This window comes from Rutilus rutilus, assembly GCF_951802725.1.
Source record: "Rutilus rutilus genome assembly, chromosome: 3".
Lineage (NCBI taxonomy): Eukaryota > Metazoa > Chordata > Actinopteri > Cypriniformes > Leuciscidae > Rutilus > Rutilus rutilus.
Genome location: NC_140211.1, coordinates 55278190 through 55301251, shown reverse-complemented (window position 1 = coordinate 55301251; position 23062 = coordinate 55278190). Strand labels below are relative to the sequence as shown.

The window sequence follows — 23062 nt, the reverse complement described above, 5'->3', positions numbered from 1 at the left end:
CACGGTTCCTGAAGTTAACATCTATGTTGCACAGGAAGCCACAGGAATCACATGACACTTTTTCAGAGAGGCTGACAGATGCTACACACTAGAGGAATAGAGCATTCAACAAGAGAAATGAGAGGCTTATGCGGTTTAGTTCTTTGGATATATTCCTGCACAATATGGACTGGAACTTGTGAGTATCAATTTCAGCTCCCAATTAGGAGTATAATCAAGTTATTTTAACTCAACAAATGTTGATAATAATCGTGTTTACACTATTGTGATTTACTTTCTTGGAGTGCTGGGTAGATTACTTACAAGTTGTAGTCAGTTACTGATTCCAAATTACATGACACAAATTGTAGTTAGTAACATAATCGATTCCATTACACATTCAAAGTAATATAATCGAACAACTTTTTGATTACTTTTGATCATTCATGGGGTATTTCAAATAAATATATTAGAAAATTTGAAAGATAAAAAAGTAGTAGGAGAATCAATGAATTATGAATAATTTACTGCCATTGTGAGAATAACATGTAATCAGTAAAAAAAAGTAACTGTAGTCTGATTATTTTAAAACGTAATATAATCTAATTACAAGAATCTGATAACGTAATCCAGATTGCATGTATTCAGTACTAACCAGCACTGCTAGCACGCAAGAATGTTTATCAATCTTTGTGAATATGTGTTTGAATTTAAAGGTTTGGGTTTTAATTTAATACAAATAATATTTACCACCTATAGCATCAGTTTCTACAGATGAGCCTTATTTGTTTTGTCATGAGGTTCCAGCCAAATGTGAAAACTCTGTACATGTTACAGTTCCACAGTAAGTTATTTTATCCAAACATCTTTTAACAAGTGAAAAGTTTTGAAATGATTTAAACATTTTGAGATGTCAAAAATGATGTATTAACAGAAAGCTTGGTTGGGTGTATTTTTTTAACAGGTGTATAGAACAGAAGATGAGACAATGCCACCAATCAAAAACGCGACTAGTACATAGGTCAGACTATTGCTTTAAAAAAATTCCCCCCTCACAGGTAAGATTAAACATCGGTACTTCTTAAACATGATATACGTAACATGCATTACACAATTCACAGACAAAGTACATGAATAGTAACATTATATAAATGTATATTTATTAGCTGTTCTAAAAATATTAATGCATATTATGTCAAATTAGACAATGGTCTGATTGATAAGCATGTAAAAACAAACTGTATATTAACAGAAGTTGAACTTCAAGTTTCATATGGTCTTGGTTTTTACATTACATAGGCCACGCACTGGATTATGCCTTCAACATTATTTCGGGAGCCAACACTGGATGCAGGAAATGGATGTACAGTCAACATCTCCTCCGAAGCAATACAAAGGAGCAGAAATGAACAGGGGGGAAACAATGATTCAGAAGTGAATTTGATTGTGTCTCTTCTCGATGAGAACATCTTCAGGGTAAGCAGCAGTTCAGACATCGAGAAGTAGCTACTTTATGTCTGTCCTCCAAAGACTTGTTTAATTGTCAAATTAAATGTGCATTTATCTTCTTTGTGGAACATCTGCATGTCATAACATTGTTTTTTTTCTTTCTTCGGATCATTTGTCATTGTGCTATTGACACAGAAGGGAAGTGACCCAAATGAGCCAGACCCAGTATTGCATGGGCGAAGCGTGTTGGGAGTTTGGCTCGGGGAGAATGAAGTTCACAATCTTTCTCAGCCTGTTCAGCTCAGATTCATGAATAGCAATGAGGTGAGATGCTTTCACATCACACCATAATGCAACTGTAAAAATACAGCTTGGCCTTGTGGCTTTTATTTATCAGCTGTCAGTTTTCACTTCTATAAAAGTGCAACTTCATTATTGCAGAGTGAAAGTGGACTCTGTGTCTACTGGCATCTCGATAAAAACGGCAGAGGTCAGTATGATTTTCACACCATCTTCAGAGCGAAAAATGTATTATTAAGCATGAAACCTCTCTACATAAACTGAAACAAATGTACTATCCTACAGCATCTAAGTCAATGTCAAAAGCAGTGCAATTTGCACGTTCATTTGAAGAAATTATTTTTACCCACCTCAGGCCCAAAGTAACAGGATGGATGCAGCCCCTTAATATACACATTAGTCGTCAAAAATATACGGGTTTTTTTTAGTGGTTGATTGTGAAACTATTACACCAGTACACAAAATATAATCACAATCTAGTACCAATAGTAATTCATGGTTACTACCTTTAAGCCTAACCTGAAAGCGCATTATTTCAGCCCCGTCATATTTTGTAAATTTGGAATTCATTTAAATTCTTGGAATTCTGGTTCCTTTTATTAAATCACATTATAATACTACTAAAAAACACGAAACTTTCTTGTTGGGTGCCAATTCAAAATACTTTAGGGTTGTATGCAACAAGAATGAAGATCAAGTAAGTCGTTCTGTGAGAAAATAGCAGATAGTTGATGGAACGCAGGTTTTTTGACAGGAATAAAAAAGGGCAAAGTTGGTCTTATTTAACCACTGTATGGCTATGTGTTATGTGAGGTTACCCAAGCATGATTTTCAATGTAGTTAAAGTTTATTTAGGGCTGCCCATAACGAATGATTTTCATAGTCAACTGGTAGTCGTTCATTTAAGCCATTCGTTGACTAGTCACACCTTTATGATATTAATTTGATCACTTAAATATACTGTATACCTGGAGGTAGTGATGGGGACGAGACCGCCTATGCCGAGTCCGAGTCAAGACCGAGTCTTTGAAGGGTCGAGTCCGAGTCGAGACCGAGTCCGTTGGTTTTCAAATTCAGTCGAGTCCGAGTCAAGACCGAGTCTTTGAAGGGTCGAGTCCGAGTCGAGACCGAGTCCGTTGGTTAACATGGGAGGATTTGAACTTGAAACACGGAGTGTACTAACGCCGTGGTTAAAACAACATTGCTTATGTTTGTTCATGTTTATTTGAGGCTATAAATTAATTGGAAGATCGGTTCACGAGCAGCTTTAACTGATGCTCTACAGCGATCTGTCACGGCACATTTAAGAGCCACAAAACGGTATTTATTGTTTAAATTTCTTTTAAAAAATGACCAAATTTGAAAGGCAAGACTTTGTTTAATATGTTTAATATCAAAAGTAACCGAAAAGTAACCTGGTCTGTCCTGTCTGTCAGCGTGTTGTCAGTCTCCTCTCTGCTCCGCGATGTATTTTTCACTGCGTGAGAACGGTGTAGCTTGTCGGACATAGCGACAGTAACTAAGGGGGGCGGGTCTTTGCGAACAGTCAATTAAAATTTTCTAGTGGTATGTATTCTAGTGGACTAGTGATGGGACGAGACCGCCTATGCCGAGTCCGAGTCAAGACCGAGTCTTTGAAGGGTCGAGTCCGAGTCAAGACCGAGTCTTTGTAAGAACAAGTCCGAGTCGAGTCCGAGAAAGCAGAAATCGGTCTCGAGACCGGACTCGAGTCCGAGACCGGACTCGAGTACTACATCACTACCTGGAGGCTCATTATTATACTGAACTATAATAATGAACCTTTAAAATATAAAAAAGAAGAATATATAGAAATAAAGAATATAAAAAAAGTTTGCAATATCAATCAGCATAACAAACCTTACTTCTATCCGGGTCACGGCACCAGTTTTATGTAGCTTATCTAATTCTGGCCATAAGAAATTTTATAGCGAGGGCAACAGTTCAGGATCAGTTCACCTCCTTTTATTGGCTCTGGAAAACATATGGGACACTTCATCAGAGGAATATCCATTGCGCTAACTTCTTCCCATGTCATACGCAGTATTGACTGGGAAGAGTAAGGGGCCGTTCACACAGAAAGCGTTTTTCCATTCCACTGGGCTACTTTCCCATTGTCTTTCCCATGTGAACACGCACTAGACGGACGTCTTTAACTGCTGCGCTCGTGTCTTTTGCAGCGTCTCTTGCTCGACACAGCGTTATACAAACGTGGTGCTCAAGTTAAAAGAAGTTACATTTTTAAAGGGGTGGTATAATGCCCTTTACACAAGATGTAAAATAAGTGATGTCACCAGAGTGTGTATGTGAAGTTTTAGCTCAAAATACCCCACAGATATTTTTATGTAGCATGTTAAAGTTGTCACTTTTTGAGGTTGAGCAAAAACACACAGTTTTTGTGTCTGTCCCTTTAAATGCAAATGAGCTGCTGCTCCCGGCACAGGGGGCGGAGCTTCAACAGCTTGTGTCCTTTTACCTCACACAGACATGCACTGAAGAAGTGACAACATGTAGAATGCAACAGGACATTTCTGAATGGTTAGTTGATGATTTTAGATAGTTTATGTGTAGTTCTCTTCTATTAATTGATTAGCTTATTCTGTCATGATAATCTATAAATGGCGTTCCTGGGGGCGCGGTTTATGCAAATTGGGAGGAATGTTGTGTGGTCTGTACCAGCCGTTTGTTGTAGTCTTTAAAAAGCAATTTCTGTAAAAGCAAATATCTCCCTTTGCTTTGAGCATGGTAACTTTGCAGATGTTGTTTATGCTCAAACAGCAACATTACACACTAACTAAAGTTAGAAAAGTGAAATCATAATCAACCACCCCTTTAAAAAATCACTTCTCTAGACCTTGTGCTTTTTTTCCCGTTCCATTTACCGGCGTCTCGTGTTTTTAACGCCAAAAACATGTTCTGTGTGAACCGGCCCTAAGAAGAGAACATGCGTTGTACCACACAGCATTTTCACCCCTTGTCCTGCACGTCGCAAATTGAGAAAATGTCCTGCATTTTCATCAGTCTATTGGTTTTTAATTATCATATTAAGAAAACGTGCATGTGTTTTTTTGCCTTTTTATGAAAGCATTTTATTTATTCTTTTTGCGGCGTAGTTTTTCCCCTGTATTTAACAGCGCTTCGTCAGAAGTACAAATACAACAGCCGTTTTTTAAATCCTATCCAATGGTTGATAAGAAAGGAGTAAACACAGTCACAAGTAAATTGGAAAACGGCTGTCAATCAAAATGTGGACCGGTGATTCGTTCCATGTGTTCCTGCCAGAAAACAAATGGATAATTTGGTCAATTTAAATTAACTTAATTGTTAAATAACTAAATAATTAATAATTAATTTAAATTAAATTAGTTAATTTAACAGAATTTATCAACTTGTTGCCTGCTGTGGTTGTTTTAATTCACATCCTTTCTAAAAAAATATTAAAGTTTTTGGTTTAATACATTCTTAATATATGAGACTGTCAATTATCTAATTTCATGTTGTTTTATATTTTATTTGTTCATTGTTTATTTTTGTTGGATTTTAGTTGGACTTGGTCAGAACTGTTTCAAAAATAGTTATCTGCATGATGCCTGCTGCCTTTGGGCTCAGTGATGTTGAATTTAAATGACATGTAAAATAAAGACATGTTCTCTTACGAGAGGTTCTCTTTTCTCGAGATATGAAGTCATAAAATTATCCTTCATTTTTGTATTTATTGTCAACGCAGTGCAGCAACTAGCAGACCTAGAGCGGCTGTCTAGCGCGCTCATTGGCTGCAGCGCAGCAACTGCAGCAGCCAACCGCTGAGCCCTGCGTGACGTCACGCCCTTACACGTCAGAGCCCGCCAGAATGGGCGTGGCTTTAGAGTATATAAGGACGGGTTCGGGTGCTGCTTCCCTGATTTTCATTCTCTTCAGCGAAGCTCTACGCATCCTGAATCCTGAGAAGAAGCCGCCGCCGTGGAAACAAGCGACTAGCAAGCAGAGGAAAGCGTCTGAAGAAGCCGGTCGTCTTCGCCGCCTTCAGCCATCCGTGCCTGCCACGCTATCCGGCGACAATATCCTTTTCACTGCTGTGTGTGTTCGCCGCCGCGACACACACTCCTTTGTCTAAAAGAGCGCAAGCAGGTCACCGTCACAGAGAGGCACCTCTGGTTGACGCTCGCCGACATGAGGGAATCTGAGTGCGCCACATTTCTCAACGCGCCGCTCTCCCCCACCGGCCTCTTCGGACCAGCAGTAAACGGGATCATTGACCGCTTCTCGGAGGTGCAAAAGACCATGCAGGCAATGAACCTTTTTCTGCCTCGACGCTCTAGCTCTGCTGCAGGCAGCTCTCAAAATCAGCCTCCTGCGCGAAGCTCTAACCAGCGTCCAGCACAGCCTCCATCTTCGCAGCGACGACAGGGCAGCCGCCCTAGATCGCGCTCAGCCAGCCGTCACAGACCGCCTCCCCCGCGAGGACCCCGGCCCAAAATCGCGCTGAAGCCCGAGCACGTGAAGTCCTCCTAGCTGCTGCAGGGAGGAAGAGGCGGTTAAGTCCCGCTGCGGCCGGACCACCGTCAAAACACCCTGCTTTGTCAGTCCCCTTAAGCAAGGCTACTGCAGAAGTGTATTTGGCAGCCAACGAGCCGGTAAAATTACCCGCTCGCCTGCACACAAATGCCGTTTTCACGGCTACCCAGAGAAATCTCAAAAAGAGTGTAATATCTGGTTATCCGGCTCAAGCCGCTGGCATTTTAAGTGTAGAAAATGTGCCCACATCTCAGTGTTCACCGCTACACACAAGCACGATAGCCCCCGTGTCTCTCACAGAGCCCACTCTCATAAAGCTGGCAAATGACGCTCAAGCACTAAAAGTAGAAGATGTGTCCACGAGCCCGTGCCCACACCTACTCACTGCCCGCTCTGTCACACGGCCAAAATGACCTCTTACCGGTCATGTTATAAATGTAAGTCCTGTGCCCGCTCACGAGCGCTCACACTTACTGACAAACACTTTACCCCCGGCGCTGCTCGCGCGTCCCAGTTTTCCCACAAAATGTTCCCCGTCCAAGAAAACCGGGACATCGTGTGTAAAACAACCAGCCATCGCTGTCAGCGAGCCGCCGTATCCAAGCACCGAGAGCGCGCACGCCGCGCTCATACCTCTGAGTCAGGTTATCGAGCCCACGAAGTGCGGCAATCGAAACCCGGAGGTCATTCTGCCCTTAGCTGTACATGCAGAAGCATGGGAAGCTATTTCAGGTGTGTCAGAATGGGTGCTGAGCACAGTAAAACAGGGCTATTCGCTGCAGTTCGCTCGCCGTCCCTCGCGCTTTCAAACACGGACCGAGACGACAGTGATTTCGGAAGTAGCACACCTTCTTCGTGCAGAAATAATGAAGCTACTGTGCCAAGGGTGCCATAGAACCGGTGCCTCCTTCTCTGAGCGAGGCAGGCTTTTACAGCCGTTACTTCCTCGTACCCAAGAAGGACGGAGCTCTAAGACCTATCTTAGACCTGAGATATTTGAACAAAGCTCTTATGAGAAGACAGTTCAAAATGCCCACAACCAGACAGATACTCGTGCAAATTCGCCCGAGGGACTGGTTTATTTCTCTCGATCTGAAAGACGCATACTTTCAGATACAGATAACACCCCGTCACAGGCCATTCTTGAGATTCGCCTTCGAGGGTCAAAGTTATCAATACACCGTCCTTCCGTTCGGCCTGTCTTTAGCACCCCGTACATTCACGAAGTGCATGGACGCGGCTCTCGCTCCCCTGAGAAATCGGGGTTTGCGAATTCTGAACTATCTGGACGATTGGCTGATTTTGGCACAGTCACAGAACTTACAGTATATCTCACAGGACAGTGCTTCTCAGCCATCTGGAAAGCCTGGGCCTCACGGTCAACTGGACCAAGAGCTCATTACTTCCCAGTCAGTCAGTTTCTTTTCTGGGAATAGAACTGGACTCTGTGGCAATGACGGCCCGTTTGTCAACACAGCGCGCGCGAAAAGAAATTTTAGAGAATGCTGGGCTGTATGGCGTCAGCGGCAGCAGCGCTTCAGCTGGGCTTATTGCATATGCGCCCGCTGCAACGCTGGCTGAATGCTCGAGTGCCTTACTTGGGCTTCTGGCGGCAGACGAATCAGAGTGACTCAGAGCTGCGTTTCAGCACCAGAGCCCTGGTTAGCGGCCGACTGGTACCAACGAGGAGTGGTGATGGAAGCTGTCTCGTACCGAAAGGTCATCTCGACGGACGCCTCCAACTTAGGTTGGGGCGCTCTCTTCGAGGGCAGACCGGTCTTTGGCCTGTGGTCAGACCGAGAGAAACACCTTCCTATAAACTGTCTGGAGATGATAGCGGTCGAGAATGTGCTGAAGCACTTCCTCCCATACATACGGGGCCACCACATTCTAGTCCGATTGGACAACATGTCTGTGGTGTCCTACGTGAACCGCCAGGGCGATGGCCCAGACAGACTGTCCAGGGACAACATTCCCCCGGGAGAATGGTCCCTGCATCCTCAGACAGTCCAGCTACTATGGCGCCTATTCAGCAGGGCGGAGGTCGACCTTTTCGCGTCAAAAGACAACGCTCACTGCCCAAATTTCTTTTCAAAGAACGAGGACGCGCTGGCCCAAACCTGGCCCAGCCTCCCACTGTATGCTTTCCCTCCAATCTCGCTGTTACCACAGGTAATCAAGAGAATCAGGGAAGCACGCCACTCTGTGCTCGTCATAGCCCCGCGATGGGAGAATCAGACTTGGTTCCCAGAGCTGATGCGGGCAGGGCAGGTCCCCCTCCACGCTCAAAGTGTATGTGGCGGCTATTGCAGCGTTCGCTATGCCAACGCGCGGCCAGTCAATAGGAAGGAACGAGCTCATCATCCGCTTCCTCAGAGGAGCCAGGAGGATGAATTCCCCGCAGCCCCCTTCGGTTCCTATTTGGGATCTTTCTTTGGTCCTAGAGGCCCTGAAGACGCATCCCTTTGAACCATTAGACTCCGTGGATCTGAAATATCTCTCGCTCAAAACCGCGTTTCTGATAGCTCTGTCATCAGTCAAACGCGTGGGGGATTTACACGCGCTGTCTGTCAGACTGCACTCTAAAGTCATCCTCAGACCAAGACATGGCTATGTCCCCAAGGTGATTGGCACTCCCTTCAGAGTGCAGGTTATCTCCCTATCGGCTCTGACAGCATCCAGTAGCGAGGGCGATGTTAAACTCCTATGCCCTGTCAGGGCGCTGAGAGTTTACATTACGCGCTCCGCCGCCTTCAAGCACTCGGAGCAGCTCTTTGTTTCGTTTGGTGGGCGCACCAAGGGTCTCGCCGCCTCGAAACATAGCCTGTCCAGATGGATAGTGGACGCTATCGCAGCAGCATACGCGTCTAAACACCTGCAATCAGGGCTCATTCCACTAGAGGCATGGCCTCGGATTTCTATTCATGACATTTGTATGGCAGCAGGCTGGGCCTCCCCCTCTACATTTGTCAGGTTCTATAACCTGGAAGTTCCCGCCTTGCAGGCTAAAGTTTTGTCAGTCTAACGGGATGTATGCTCTGCCCACAGTGTCTGTGCGCAGTCTACTCTCACGTGACTTAGCTCTCCTGGTTGAGCTGCACTATTAGGGTTGATGTACTATAATAGACCGGCAGCGCCGCTCTGTATTCCCCTACAGTGTGCTTATGTACTTGTGTTGGCCCGCGTTGCTGGCCACCTGATTCCCACTATTTATGTTCCCTGGGCTCCCCTGGGACTCATATAGTGGATGCTCGGCGCGCACGGTTTTGACAAGGGGTTCCTGTAGCGTAAGCAACTTACGCAATACGAGAGAACCTCTCGTAAGAGAACGTACTCGGTTACCTAATGTAACCTCGGTTCTCTCTAGAAGAGGGAACGAGTATTGCATAACCTGCCGTGCTCGCGCCTCGAGCTGATTTCGCTCAGTCGAATGAAAACCAGGGAAGCAGCACCCGAGCCCGTCCTTATATACACTAAAGCCACACCCATTCTGGCGGGCTCTGACGTGTAAGGGCGCGCGCGCCCTCAATTGGGCGTGACGTCACGCGGGGCTCAGCGGTTGGCTGCTGCAGTTGCCGCACGGCAGCCAATGAGCGCGCTAGACAGTCGCTCTAGGTCTGCTAGCTGCTGCACTGCGTTGACAATAAATACAAAAATTAAGGATAATTTTCTGGCTTCATATCTCGAGAAAAGATGACTTTCCCGTAGCGTAAGCAACTTACGCAATACTCGTTCCCTCTTCTAGAGAGAACCGAGGTTACATTAGGTAACCGAGTACGTTATGTTACATTGTGATGTAATGGTGTTTTCTGGAAGGGACTAAACAACAAAGTAGTTTTATCAGCTGAAAGTTAGATAGACATTATATAACAGTTTCAGGTTATGTTTTAGTGTTGGTAACACGTCCCACATTGTCCCACACAAACTTATAATCGTCCCACATTTGGTTTGTTTGGTTTGTTTGACCCTATTTCACCAGCATCAATTTGCATTCTGAGGCCAGGGTTACCAGGTCAGCATAACAAAACCAGCCCAATTACTACTCATACCCAGCCCAATTACTACTCAAAACCAGCCTAATTACTACTCAAAACCAGCCCAATTACTACTCAAAACCAGCCCAATTACTACTCAAAACAAGTCCAATTACTACTCAAAACCAGCCCAATTACTACTCAAAACCAGCCCAATTACTACTCAAAACCAACCCATTACTATTCAAAACTAGCCCAATTACTACTCAAAACCAGCCTAATTACTAGACTACTCAAAGTCCAATTACTACTCAAAACAAACCCATTACTACTCAGAACCAGCCTAATTACTAGGCTACTTAAAACCAGCCCAGTTACTACTCAAAACAATTACTACTCGAAACTAATCCAATCGCGTTAATAAGGTGGGTAGAGAGAAATGCAGGTTAAAATGTATAATGTACAAATTTAGTGGCTAAGTGTAAAGTGGCTAAGACTACTACTTACATCTTTTAAATGCTAAGCCATGTTTGAGGTCGATGAATGATAGGTGAACATTTGGATTTTCTGTCATGGACCAGTTGTATTAACAATCTGTCCGTCACAGACTGCATGACTTCATGTGGATTTTTTTTTTTTTTTTTTCTGTAACCAACTACCTCTCTTCAACCAAGCCTCTTCTCATCAACTAAAGTTTGGTTGATTAATACGGGGGTTTTACTTGTGTTGACCTGAAGTTGACAGAAAAGATAGTGTGAAGATAAAGTGGAACAGATTAGTATTTGTAGCATCTGCAACATCACTGTTTCCTGAGAATGGCCTATATTTTGTAACAGTCATTATGAAACTAATGTCCTTATTTACAGACAGTTCTCATTCGAATAGATGTTTTTGCATTGACTTAGTGTACATGCAATGTGTGTGTGACCAAAAACAACCCATTACTACTCAAATCCAGCCCAATTACTACTCAAAACCAGCCAATTACTACTCAAAACCAGCCCAATTACTAGGCTACTCAAAACCAGCCCAATTACTACTCAAACCAAATCCAATTACTACTCAAAACAAGTCCAATTACTACTCGAAACCAGCCCAATTACTACTCAAAACCAGCCAATTACTACTCAAAACCAGCCCAATTATTACTCAAAACAAGTCCAATTACTACTCGAAACCAGCCCAATTACTACTCAAAACCAGCCAATTACTACTCAAAACCAGCCCAATAGCTAGGCTACTCAAAACTAGTCCAATTACTACTTAAATCCAGCCCAATTACTACTCAAAACCAGTCCAATTACTACTCAAAACCAGCCCAATTACTACTCAAAACTAGCCCAATTACTACTCAAAACAAGTCCAATTACTACTCGATACCAGCCCAATTACTACTCAAAACCAGCCAATTACTACTCAAAACCAGCCCAATTACTAGGCTACTCAATACTAGTTCAATTACTACTTAAATCCAGCCCAATTACTACTCAAAACCAGTCCAATTACTACTCAAAACTAGTCCAATTACTACTTAAATCCAGCCCAATTACTACTCAAAACAAGTCCAATTACTACTCGAAACCAGCCCAATTACTACTCAAAACCAGCCAATTACTACTCAAAACCAGCCCAATTACTAGGCTACTCAAAACTAGTCCAATTATTACTTAAATCCAGCCCAATACTCAAAACCAGTCCAATTACTACTCAAAACCAACCCATTACTATTCAAAACTAGCCCAATTACTACTCAAAACCAGCCTAATTACTAGACTACTCAAAGTCCAATTACTACTCAAAACAAACCCATTACTACTCAGAACCAGCCTAATTACTAGGCTACTTAAAACCAGCCCAGTTACTACTCAAAACAATTACTACTCGAAACTAATCCAATCGCGTTAATAAGGTGGGTAGAGAGAAATGCAGGTTAAAATGTATAATGTACAAATTTAGTGGCTAAGTATAAGTGTAAAGTGGCTAAGACTACTACTTACATCTTTTAAATGCTAAGCCATGTTTGAGGTCGATGAATGATAGGTGAACATTTGGATTTTCTGTCATGGACCAGTTGTATTAACAATCTGTCCGTCACAGACTGCATGACTTCATGTGGATTTTTTTTTTTTTTTTTTCTGTAACCAACTACCTCTCTTCAACCAAGCCTCTTCTCATCAACTAAAGTTTGGTTGATTAATACGGGGGTTTTACTTGTGTTGACCTGAAGTTGACAGAAAAGATAGTGTGAAGATAAAGTGGAACAGATTAGTATTTGTAGCATCTGCAACATCACTGTTTCCTGAGAATGGCCTATATTTTGTAACAGTCATTATGAAACTAATGTCCTTATTTACAGACAGTTCTCATTCGAATAGATGTTTTTGCATTGACTTAGTGTACATGCAATGTGTGTGTGACCAAAACCAACCCATTACTACTCAAACCCAGCCCAATTACTACTCAAAACCAGTCCAATTACTGCTCAAAACCAGCCCAATTACTACTCAAAACCAGCCCAATTACTACTCAAAACCAGCCAATTACTACTCAAAACCAGCCCAATTACTAGGCTACTCAAAACCAGCCCAATTACTACTCAAAACAAATCCAATTACTACTCAAAACAAGTCCAATTACTACTCGAAACCAGCCCAATTACTACTCAAAACCAGCCAATTACTACTCAAAACCAGCCCAATTACTACTCAAAACCAGCCCAATTACTACTCAAAACCAGCCCAATTACTACTCAAAACCAGCCCAATTACTACTCAAAACCAGCCCAATTACTACTCAAAACCAGCCAATTACTACTCAAAACCAGCCCAATTACTACTCAAAACCAGCCCAATTACTACTCAAAACCAGCCCAATTACTACTCAAAACCAGCCAATTACTACTCAAAACCAGCCCAATTACTACTCAAAACCAGCCCAATAACTAGGCTACTCAAAACTAGTCCAATTACTACTTAAATCCAGCCCAATTACTACTCAAAACCAGCCCAATTACTACTCAAAACTAGCCCAATTACTACTCAAAACAAGTCCAATTACTACTCGAAACCAGCCCAATTACTACTCAAAACCAGCCAATTACTACTCAAAACCAGCCCAATTACTAGGCTACTCAATACTAGTTCAATTACTACTTAAATCCAGCCCAATTACTACTCAAAACCAGTCCAATTACTACTCAAAACCAGCCCAATTACTACTCAAAACTAGTCCAATTACTACTTAAATCCAGCCCAATTACTACTCAAAACAAGTCCAATTACTACTCGAAACCAGCCCAATTACTACTCAAAACCAGCCAATTACTACTCAAAACCAGCCCAATTACTAGGCTACTCAATACTAGTTCAATTACTACTTAAATCCAGCCCAATTACTACTCAAAACCAGTCCAATTACTACTCAAAACCAGCCCAATTACTACTCAAAACTAGTCCAATTACTACTTAAATCCAGCCCAATTACTACTCAAAACAAGTCCAATTACTACTCGAAACCAGCCCAATTACTACTCAAAACCAGCCAATTACTACTCAAAACCAGCCCAATTACTAGGCTACTCAAAACTAGTCCAATTATTACTTAAAGGGATAGTTCACTTTGAAATTAATTTTTGATATGTTTTAGCTTACCTCAAGGGCATCCAAGATGTAGGTGTCTTTGTTTCCGCAGTAGTTTCAATTTTGATATTTTTAGGTCAAACCGTTCTTGTCTGTCAGTCATATAATGCAGGTCTATGGTCACTGTCTCAAAACACAAGCACAGAGTCCAAATTAAAACAATTCCCCATCATAAGTACACATTGATGGCGAGCGGTTTGTGTGAGAAAACGAACAGTATTTATATCGTTGTTATCTCTTGAAAACAGCACACGTCCAAATGATCTGACGGCGCGGGCGGGTATAGATATATACATAGATGTCGCCTTGGCTACTGCAGTTCATTGGAACGAAACCGTAGCCAAGGCGACATCTATGTATATATCTATACCCGCCCGCGCCGTCAGATCATTTGGACGTGTGCTGTTTTCAAGAGATAACAACGATATAAATACTGTTCGTTTTCTCACACAAACCGCTCGTTTCGTGTCTTAGGCCATCAATGTGTACTTATGATGGGGAATTGTTTCATTTGGACGATGGGGAATTGTTTTAATTTGGACTCTGTGCTTGTGTTTTGAGCCAGTGACCATCGACATGCCTTATATGACTGACAGACAAGAACGGTTTGACCTAAAAATATCAAAATTGAAACTACTGCGGAAACAAAGACACCTACATCTTGGATGCCCTTGAGGTAAGCTAAAACATATCAAAAATTAATTTCAAAGTGAACTATCCCTTTAAATCCAGCCCAATTACTACTCAAAACCAGCCCAATTACTACTCAAAACCAGCCCAATTACTACTCAAAACCAGCCCATTACTACTCTAAACCAGCCTAATTACTACTCAAAACAATTACTACTCGAAACTAATCCAATCGCGTTCCGGGTCCCCCAATAGAAATCATGTTCCGGGTGGGTAACAGTCGCGTTCTGGGGTCACTTCAATTCGTGGACTAAAAAAACAACCCGCAGCAACAGTGTAAAAGTAGCCCAATTCAGCAGGAAAACCACAGACTTGGCAACACCGTCTGAGGCTGATGTAAATCCCGCACTCCCCAAAGACATAGCGTGCAACATCAATAAGCGTCCCTCTTAAACTAAGTACCTTAAATAAAAGATCCTATACCCAACATTACGTGACTCTCTGTTAGTATTTACTATATAATGATAACTAAATACATTTAACCCCATGGGATTTTTTTTTTTTTTAGAAGTTCACTATGGTTGAATAAAAAAAAAAATATATATTTTTTTTTTTCTGGTTACATTCGCACATTCAAGTTGCAAATGCTCGCACATGCTCTTACGTAAAAATAAGGTGGGTAGAGAGAAATGCAGGTTAAAAATGTATAATGTATAAAGTGGCTAAGACTACTACTTACATCTTTTAAATGCTAAGCCATGTTTGAGGTCGATGAATGATAGGCGAACGTTTGGATTTTGTATTAGTTGTATTAACAATCTGTCCATCACAGACTGCATGACTTCATGTGGATTTTCTATAACCAACTACCTCTGCAACCAAGCCTCTTCTCATCAACTAAAGTTTGGTTGATTAATACGGGGGTTTTACTTGTGTTGACCTAAAGTTGACAGGAAAGATAATGAAGGCAAGAAAATAAAGTGGAACAGATTAGTAGCATCTGCAACATCACTGTTTCCTGAGAATGGCCTGTATTTTGTAACAGTCATTATGAAACTAATGTCCTTTTTTACAGACAGTTCTCATTCGAATAGATGTTTTTGCATTGACTTAGTGTACATGCAATGTGTGTGTGTGTGTCTGTTTGTCAGGTAACTGGAGAACAGACGGCTGTGAGACTAGCATTGACAACGGAGACTTTGTGTGCAGTTGTAATCATCTGAGCTTTTTTGCAGTGCTCATTGTAAGTGCATTTGTCATAAAATGGCCTTTTTTGGTTTTAAAAACATTGACTTTCAGATTAAGCTTGGCTGCTTATGATGGATTTGAATGCACTCTTTTGTCCTCAATGTTTCTGAAAGAGTCCTCAAATTCCTGAAGGGTCCCATATAATCCCTCTCAACCACCTTTCATATGTTGGCTCAGCCCTTTCAATCGCATTTACAGCCCTTATGATTGTCATGTTTCTGTGCCAACGGTAAGCTTATTATTAATTCTGACACAATTTTTAGACACTTGACAGTTTCAGAATGAGATGTTCTGTGGTACAGACATAAATAGGTAATGTCTCTCACCATCCTCTCAACAGGAAGAAGCAATGTGAGAACTCAGTCTTCATTCATGTTCAGCTCTCGGGTTCCTTATTCTTGCTGCACATCTTCTTCTTGTGCAGCGTGTGGTTTTCGGGTCAAGGAAGCACTGAGTCAGCATGTCATGCTCTAGGACTTCTCCTACACTGGTGTCTTTTAGCCACTTTCACTTGGACAGCCATTGAGGGCTTCAACCTGTATCTGCTGCTGGTGCGGGTCTTCAACATCTACATCAAGAGATACCTGCTTAAACTAAGTCTTGTGGGATGGGGTGAGTTCAAATTCACATTCTGAAGTCAATATATACCATTCCAACATTACTCAAGTGCCCTACGATTTCCACAGAATCCAGTCATTAAAAATGGAATTTACTGTATAACGTGGAATGTCACAGAATTTGGTGAAATTTGGATGAATCAAACAAAAGTAGGGCTGTACACTTAAAGGGGTGGTATAGGCCTAATGCCCCTTTCACAAGATGTAAAATCAGTATTTCATGTCCCCAGAGTGTGTATGTGAAGTTTCAGCTCAAAATACCCCACAGATATTTTTATATAGCATGTTAAAATTGTCACTTTTTGAGGGTGAGCAAAAACCAAAGACTGTAAAAAAATATGGACGTAGTGTCCGTGACGTCACCCGTAGGTTTCTGAAGACCGTTTTTGAAGCCTAAAGTGGGCGACCGTCGCCATCTTGGCAGCGCGTCACTCCCGAATTTATTTATTTTGTACAGTCAGACAATGAACTGAGGTAACCTGACGGCTAACAGACAGCAGACAAACGGCTAATGATGACTAATGACCACAGCAGCGGGAATCCACCCGTCACTCTAAAGTGCAAACCCTTAATTATGCAGAAATTTGAAGGCTTAATATAATTTAAACGGATGAGTTATAAAAAAATTCACCCCCCTCACAGTTGTCATGAAGGGAAAAATAAGCTATAGGCTATAGACCAAAGCCACTTTTTGCACCAGGCTGTAAACATGTTTTTTTCTGCTGTAAAGTTGGGCATTTTAACATGGGGGAGATACAGATTTGACTCACTTCTGCATCCAGCCTCAAGCGGCCAGTCGATGAATTGCCGTTGAATTCACTTCCGTGTTGGTTTCAAGAGAGAGACAGGGAGGTTGCCGCTTGGCAAAAACGCACCGTTTTGTGTCTATTCCTTTAAATGCAAATGAGCTGCTGCTCGTGGCAAAGGGGGCGGAGCTTTAAGAGCACTCACATGGACATGCACTGAAAATGTCAAAAACTTTTAGCCTTTTATCAAAACCGGATTCAGACAATGATGGAGAGACTCAAGAAGAATTGACAACATGTAGAAGCAACAGGACATTTCTGAATGGTTAGTTGATGAATTTATGTAGCTTTTGTGTAATTATCTTCTAGTCATTGATTAGCATATTCTGCCTTGATAATCTATAAATAGCGTTCCCGGGGGCGGGGTTTATGCAAATGTTAGGGTCGGTGATGTCACTAACCCGGGAGGAATGTGGTGTAGTCTCTACCAGCCGTTTGTTGCAGTCCTTAAAAAGCAATTTCTGTAAAAGAAAATATCTCCCTTTGCTTTGAACTTTGAGCGTCGTAGCTTTGCAGATGTTGTTTATGCTCAAACAGCAACATTACACACTCACTAAAGTAGCTAATAGCTGTAACTAATAGCTGCAATCAGCAATCAGTAATTATGTGGCCAAGCACAAAGAAGGCATGATAAGTCATGCCAGAATGGCTAGGAGATTCAGACCAACTGCAACAATGAGCAATTTAAGACATATTTAGATCATTTTAGGCAAAATGACTGAAAAATCATAAATACAGGCACTAGTAATTTGATTGAATGGTTTATCACTTTCGATCAGTAGGTGGTGCTGTGACCAAATTGTGGTGTGGTCAGAGTGAGGTGACAATGACATATACAAAGTTTGGCAGTGCAGAGTCGTTTTGGTATCATGCCATCAGTTTTGTTAATGCGTTATACAAAAACAGTTTTGGCTATCGACACGAAATCCATAACTTTTTGCCGGCATGGTCTGAAGATGACCTGACTCAAATTTGGTGAAAATCGGACCAACGGCCTAGGATAAGTTAGAAAAAAAGAATGTTTTTAAAGAAAATCAAAATGGTGGACAGGAAGTTGTAGTCTATGGCAAATTGATATCAAATTGTTCTCGACACCACCCAAGGAATCTGTTAAGACCAGCTTCATTACAATAAGCTAATTAAATCCAAAGTTATTAGCATTTATGGAAATTTCATTATAGCTTTCATTATGCCAAGAAACTTTTTCAGCACCTTCAGGGCATGCAATCGAATCATCTTGAGCCAAGGAATCAGAGGAAAAAAATAATTCCCTTTTTTTTTAGCCCTTACGGCATAAACATAAGTGAAACTCTGGATAGTTGGTGGCGCTAGAAGGATTGACATAGAGACTCCATTATTGCTGTGGTTAATGTTCAGACTGTCCTCTATCTGTGTGCCAAATTTCATAACTTTCCCACAAGCAGTTCTATGGGCGGCCATAGACTTCCAGAGTGGAAAAAGAAGAAGCAGAAAAATAATAATAACGCAAATTATTACAATAGGTGATTATGCTTCTTCAGTGCTTGTCCCCTAACTAGTGTCTTTGAATATTAAACTGCAAAAAGACTGGATGTCTCTGTGTGTATGAGCATTGTGTGTTTTAGATCTATTTACTGTATTATCTTCTCCCACAGGTGTTCCCACGTTCACAGTGGTGATATGCGGTGTGACTAAAGCGTATGGCAAATATTCCTTTCACATGGATAAAGAAAACTCTACAGCCACACCAATGTAAGGTCAATCTATTCAAATGACACTGCACTTCTCTTTCTGCGTCATCTCTTGAGCGTGTGCGTTTTATTATGGTGTAGATGCTGGGTGACCACACCGATAGTGAGGTACATTACAGTGAACGGTTATCTGGGACTGGTGTTGCTCTTCAACATGGCTATGCTGGCGGTGGTGCTGCGTAAGATGCGTCAGTTGAGATCACAGGCTCTTCAGGTTAAAGACCATCAGAGGAGGCGGGCATGGAAAGACTGGGTGTCTCTACTGGGACTTTGCTGTGTACTGGGAGTGCCCTGGGGTCTGGCCTTCTTCACACACGGCCCATTGAGTCTCACTTCGCTCTATGTTTTCACCATTCTCAACAGTTTTCAGGGTAAGAACTCGTTTCAATGCTCACTGAAACAAAAGCATGTGTAAATGAAGGACAAGCATACACAGGCGTAACTCGCACTTTCATGAACAGGGTACAACAAATACTGTTCTTTTGAGTGAAAAATATCAGATATAACATATTATAGAATGAAAAGTATACACGCTTTAAATTTTATTTTTATTTTTTATTAGCTAGCGTTAGGGTGGGACACTTTTTGCAATTGTGTACCATATTTCCATATGAATCAAAAATATATATATAAGGTCATTCCATGTCAAAACCAAATTTTCCCAATTTGATCAAATTTAATATTTTTTTCTGAAGAAAGACAAACATAAATAGTGATGAAAGCCAAAATATTAAATGTAATGGATGTATATTTAATGAATAATCCACTATTTTGTAGAGGAGTGTCATAATGACCATTTTCACCTGAGATTTGGAGCCGAATACAGGAGGGTAAAATGACTTTAGAAATATGGCCGCATCATTATTTTATTTTTACAGAGATCAGATAAAATCTGTTTACTTTAGCAATCTTATATGCCAACTGTGAAAGACAGGTATATTCTATGCAATTGTGTTGATAGAAAAAAACAAGATACATGTCTAGTTTCAACATTATTTATTGTTCAGATATTCCTCTTTATAATAAAAAGTGACGCAAATTTGGTCTTTAGCCACTGAAAATGTGTATAATTAATCAATTTCCTCATGAAGCTGCATTAAGATCTCCATAAATCTGTGATTGAACCATCAAGGGCCTTTAAAATGAAGATACCGAAAGAAAAGTTTGTTGAGAATCAGAATCTATAAGGATATTAAGATATCTTTAATACTTCTTGAGTTGCACGCAGGCAAACTGGCTGCCATCTTTAAGTCATTTTTACCTCCCTGTAATTTGGCTACAAATCTCAGGTGAAAATTGTCATGAATTACTCAGTACATATACTGTACATTCATTACATTTAAAATTTTGTCTTTCTTCTTCATGTATGTATTTCTCTCACCAGAATTGATCAAAATCAAAACATTTAGCCACAGAATGACCCTATATCAAAATCTCATATCATTATGAAATTCACAAGAATTTTCCCTTCATAAATCAGAAGTAATACTCAAAGTGAAAATGGCACATGTATTAGCGCTGGTTGTGCCGTGACGGAGCCGGGATGGGAGTCTGGATGAGATTTTGCCAAGTAAGGATCAACATATTCCTGGATTTTTGTTGATCCTGGAACAGCATGTCTGAAAATGTAGTCCTAACACTCCTAAACCTAACCCTTGACATAAACTGTAAACTTGTCCCTCCAATCTGATTGGTTGATTGGAATATTGTTCCAGGATCAACGAAGATGTTAATCCAGGAGCATGTTGAAAACACGTTCACCGTGGCACTTGACATCACTGACATCTGATTGGCCACCCTAAAATTTTATTTCATTATTTCATTTCACCGTATTAAAAAAAAGCCTTTATTTTCACCTTTACCTTGAGAACGTGTCGCGTCTGGTGCGCATTATAGCCTGTTTGAACGAGGGCTGCTGACTCTCATGCATTCAGCCTGACACACGCACTGTTCTCACACAACACATCCATCTTCACACGCAGTGAAAACCACAGCAGAACATAGAGGACACTGGCGATGCGCTGACTGACAAGACAGTGCATGTTCTGAAATTAAGCACGTCTCATAAAATCTCCAAATCAGCGTTTCAACCACGGAAAGACATCAGTTAAACCGCTTGCGAACAAAGTCAGGCAACATTATAGTTTTATTTCAGAAAAGCCATTCAGTGTGTGGGAACTCTATAGTTAATCAGAAAAATGCACTCTAGAGAGGAGCATTTTGCAATAAAAAAGCGCTATAAATTCATTATAATCTACTTACTTAACCCATATAATTCAAAAGTTGTATGCATATATTATTCTTGTATGCAACAAATCAGGTGTTAAAAGGGTTAGTTCACCCAAAAATGAAAATTCTGTCATTACTCACCCTCATGTTGTTCCAACCCCGTAAGACTTTCGTTCAAATTAAGATATTTTTGATTAAATCTGAGCGCTGTCTCACTGCTCCACAGGCTTATGGACACTATAACTTGCTGGCCCAGAAAATGTATTAAAGACATCGTTAATATAGTCCAAGTGACTCCAGTGGCTCAATCTTAAGTTTATAAAGCGACGAGAATACTTTTTGTGCGCAAAAACAAACAAAAATAACGACTTTATTCCACTATTCATTTCATTCTCTCTCTGGGCCTCGAGTTAGTTTACGTAGTGTTTTTGCGCAGCGCGTCTGTGTTGCACGTCACCACGTAGGCTCACTATTGGGCGATGCTGGTCATGTGTGTGTTGCGTGGTGACGTGCAACACAGACGCGCTACGCAAAAACACTACGTAAACTAACTCGACAAACAATATTTTCTGAAGCATCTCCTTGCACTGAGCATTTTTAAAAAAAGGAAAATGTAGACTTTTTAAAGGCATATTTTGTACCCTTTTTTCATGAAGTGCCAGATCTTTATTTACTAGATTTGTGTTTTTGGCCCTAAATGAACAATGTGAAGCAGGGGCTCTTGATGAAAGATGTCTTTGACGCTAATACAAAAAGTGTAGAAATTACATCATCACTGTTCTTTTCATCCTCTATAGGTATCTTTATTTTCATGTGGTTTTTGATTCTCACATGTCAAACACGGAAAGAGAAACAAATCTCATCTAAAGGCACCATTCAGGTCAGCTTCCAGAGCAATGAAGACATGACAAGATAACCAACGGCCTTGGAGTTTTAAAGGTGGATCCATCAAAACTTCATGTATTTCTTTTGTATTAATATTGTACTCGTTCAGATCTTTGTCATTTTTAACCTGGCGTCTGCAGAGCCTCGGGAGACTGCAAGGGGGCGCTATAGGAAATCTGCATATAGTTTTAATAGGGGGGTATTTATTTCTAAATGTTGATATATCCTTTTTTAATTAAATTCCAGAATAGTTATTTTCATTTTCACTGGCTTACTATATATATAACTATATTATAACTATATATATATTGTGTACTAACTATATTCATTGTGAAAAATGCAAATAAATGAATAAATCTAAAATTGCTCTAACATTCTAACTTTACAATGAAGCTGAATCAACACTGAACTGACTTCAGCTGAACAACAGCCGAAATGCATTATTTTCCGTATTATTATTAATTATTTATCTGTATTGTATAAAGCTCTATATAAATAAGTTACTTGACTGGGTAAAAAATAAAAAAACTGTTGACTTTACATATATTTAGTACAATGAAAAAAGTTAATTATTCCAAGGAAACCCTATATTTTGTGAATTTTATCACACATATACAGTAAATGGGTCTTTACAGGGAAATATATTGCTTTATATTTTTGCAAGGGTTTCATCATATTTGGGGGTCCTTTGCTTTTAAGTGAAAGAACAATCAAATAAACTTTAACAGGAGAGCTCAGAATACAATAGAGCTTTGTTGTCATTGTAAACAACGAGATTATAAAAAGTCACCATGCTCAGCAAACAACAAACATTAGAAAACAATCTACGCATGGGGTTGACATAAAAAAAAAAAAATAATTTAAATGGGATGAAAAAGAGTAGCAATATACAATGAGGAGATGAACACGTTAGTCTCTGTGGACTATTGATTATTTAACACTACGGTAGCCTATGATGAATTATGGGTAGCAGAAGTGGTGTTCTGGTGAATATATGATGATCAGTGTGGTGTCGGCAACACCTAGTGTTCAGAAACAGAAAGC

General features: G+C 40.9%; 1 protein-coding gene across 3 annotated transcripts; it reads left to right on the top strand.

The window, feature by feature from the left end:
- Positions 1 to 41: 41 nt before the first annotated feature.
- Positions 42 to 22935, top strand: adgrg3 (adhesion G protein-coupled receptor G3). 3 transcript variants are annotated; one of them, XM_084405584.1, is made up of 12 exons: positions 42 to 178; positions 739 to 823; positions 944 to 1037; positions 1279 to 1455; positions 1627 to 1752; positions 1870 to 1918; positions 15655 to 15746; positions 15865 to 15980; positions 16092 to 16363; positions 18809 to 18905; positions 18986 to 19275; positions 21931 to 22935. In XM_084405584.1, the coding sequence occupies exons 1-12, from the start codon at positions 79 to 81 to the stop codon at positions 22047 to 22049; spliced, it is 1617 nt and encodes a 538-aa protein (XP_084261710.1). In that variant the 5' UTR covers positions 42 to 78; the 3' UTR covers positions 22050 to 22935. The 3 variants fall into 3 exon arrangements, with proteins under 3 accessions (XP_084261710.1, XP_084261709.1, XP_084261711.1); XM_084405583.1 differs by having other exon boundaries at positions 1624 to 1752; positions 21931 to 22934; XM_084405585.1 differs by having other exon boundaries at positions 90 to 178; positions 780 to 823; positions 1624 to 1752; positions 21931 to 22933.
- The last annotated feature ends 127 nt before the right edge of the window (positions 22936 to 23062 follow it).

Coding starts and splice junctions, on each gene's coding strand:
- adgrg3 (XM_084405583.1), top strand. CDS start 79: ATGCTACACACTAGAGGAATAGAGCATTCAACAAGAGAAATGAGAGGC. Junction 16,364..18,808: donor ACTAAGTCTTGTGGGATGGG/GTGAGTTCAAAT, acceptor CTTCTCCCACAG/GTGTTCCCACGTTCACAGTG. Junction 18,906..18,985: donor AACTCTACAGCCACACCAAT/GTAAGGTCAATC, acceptor ATTATGGTGTAG/ATGCTGGGTGACCACACCGA.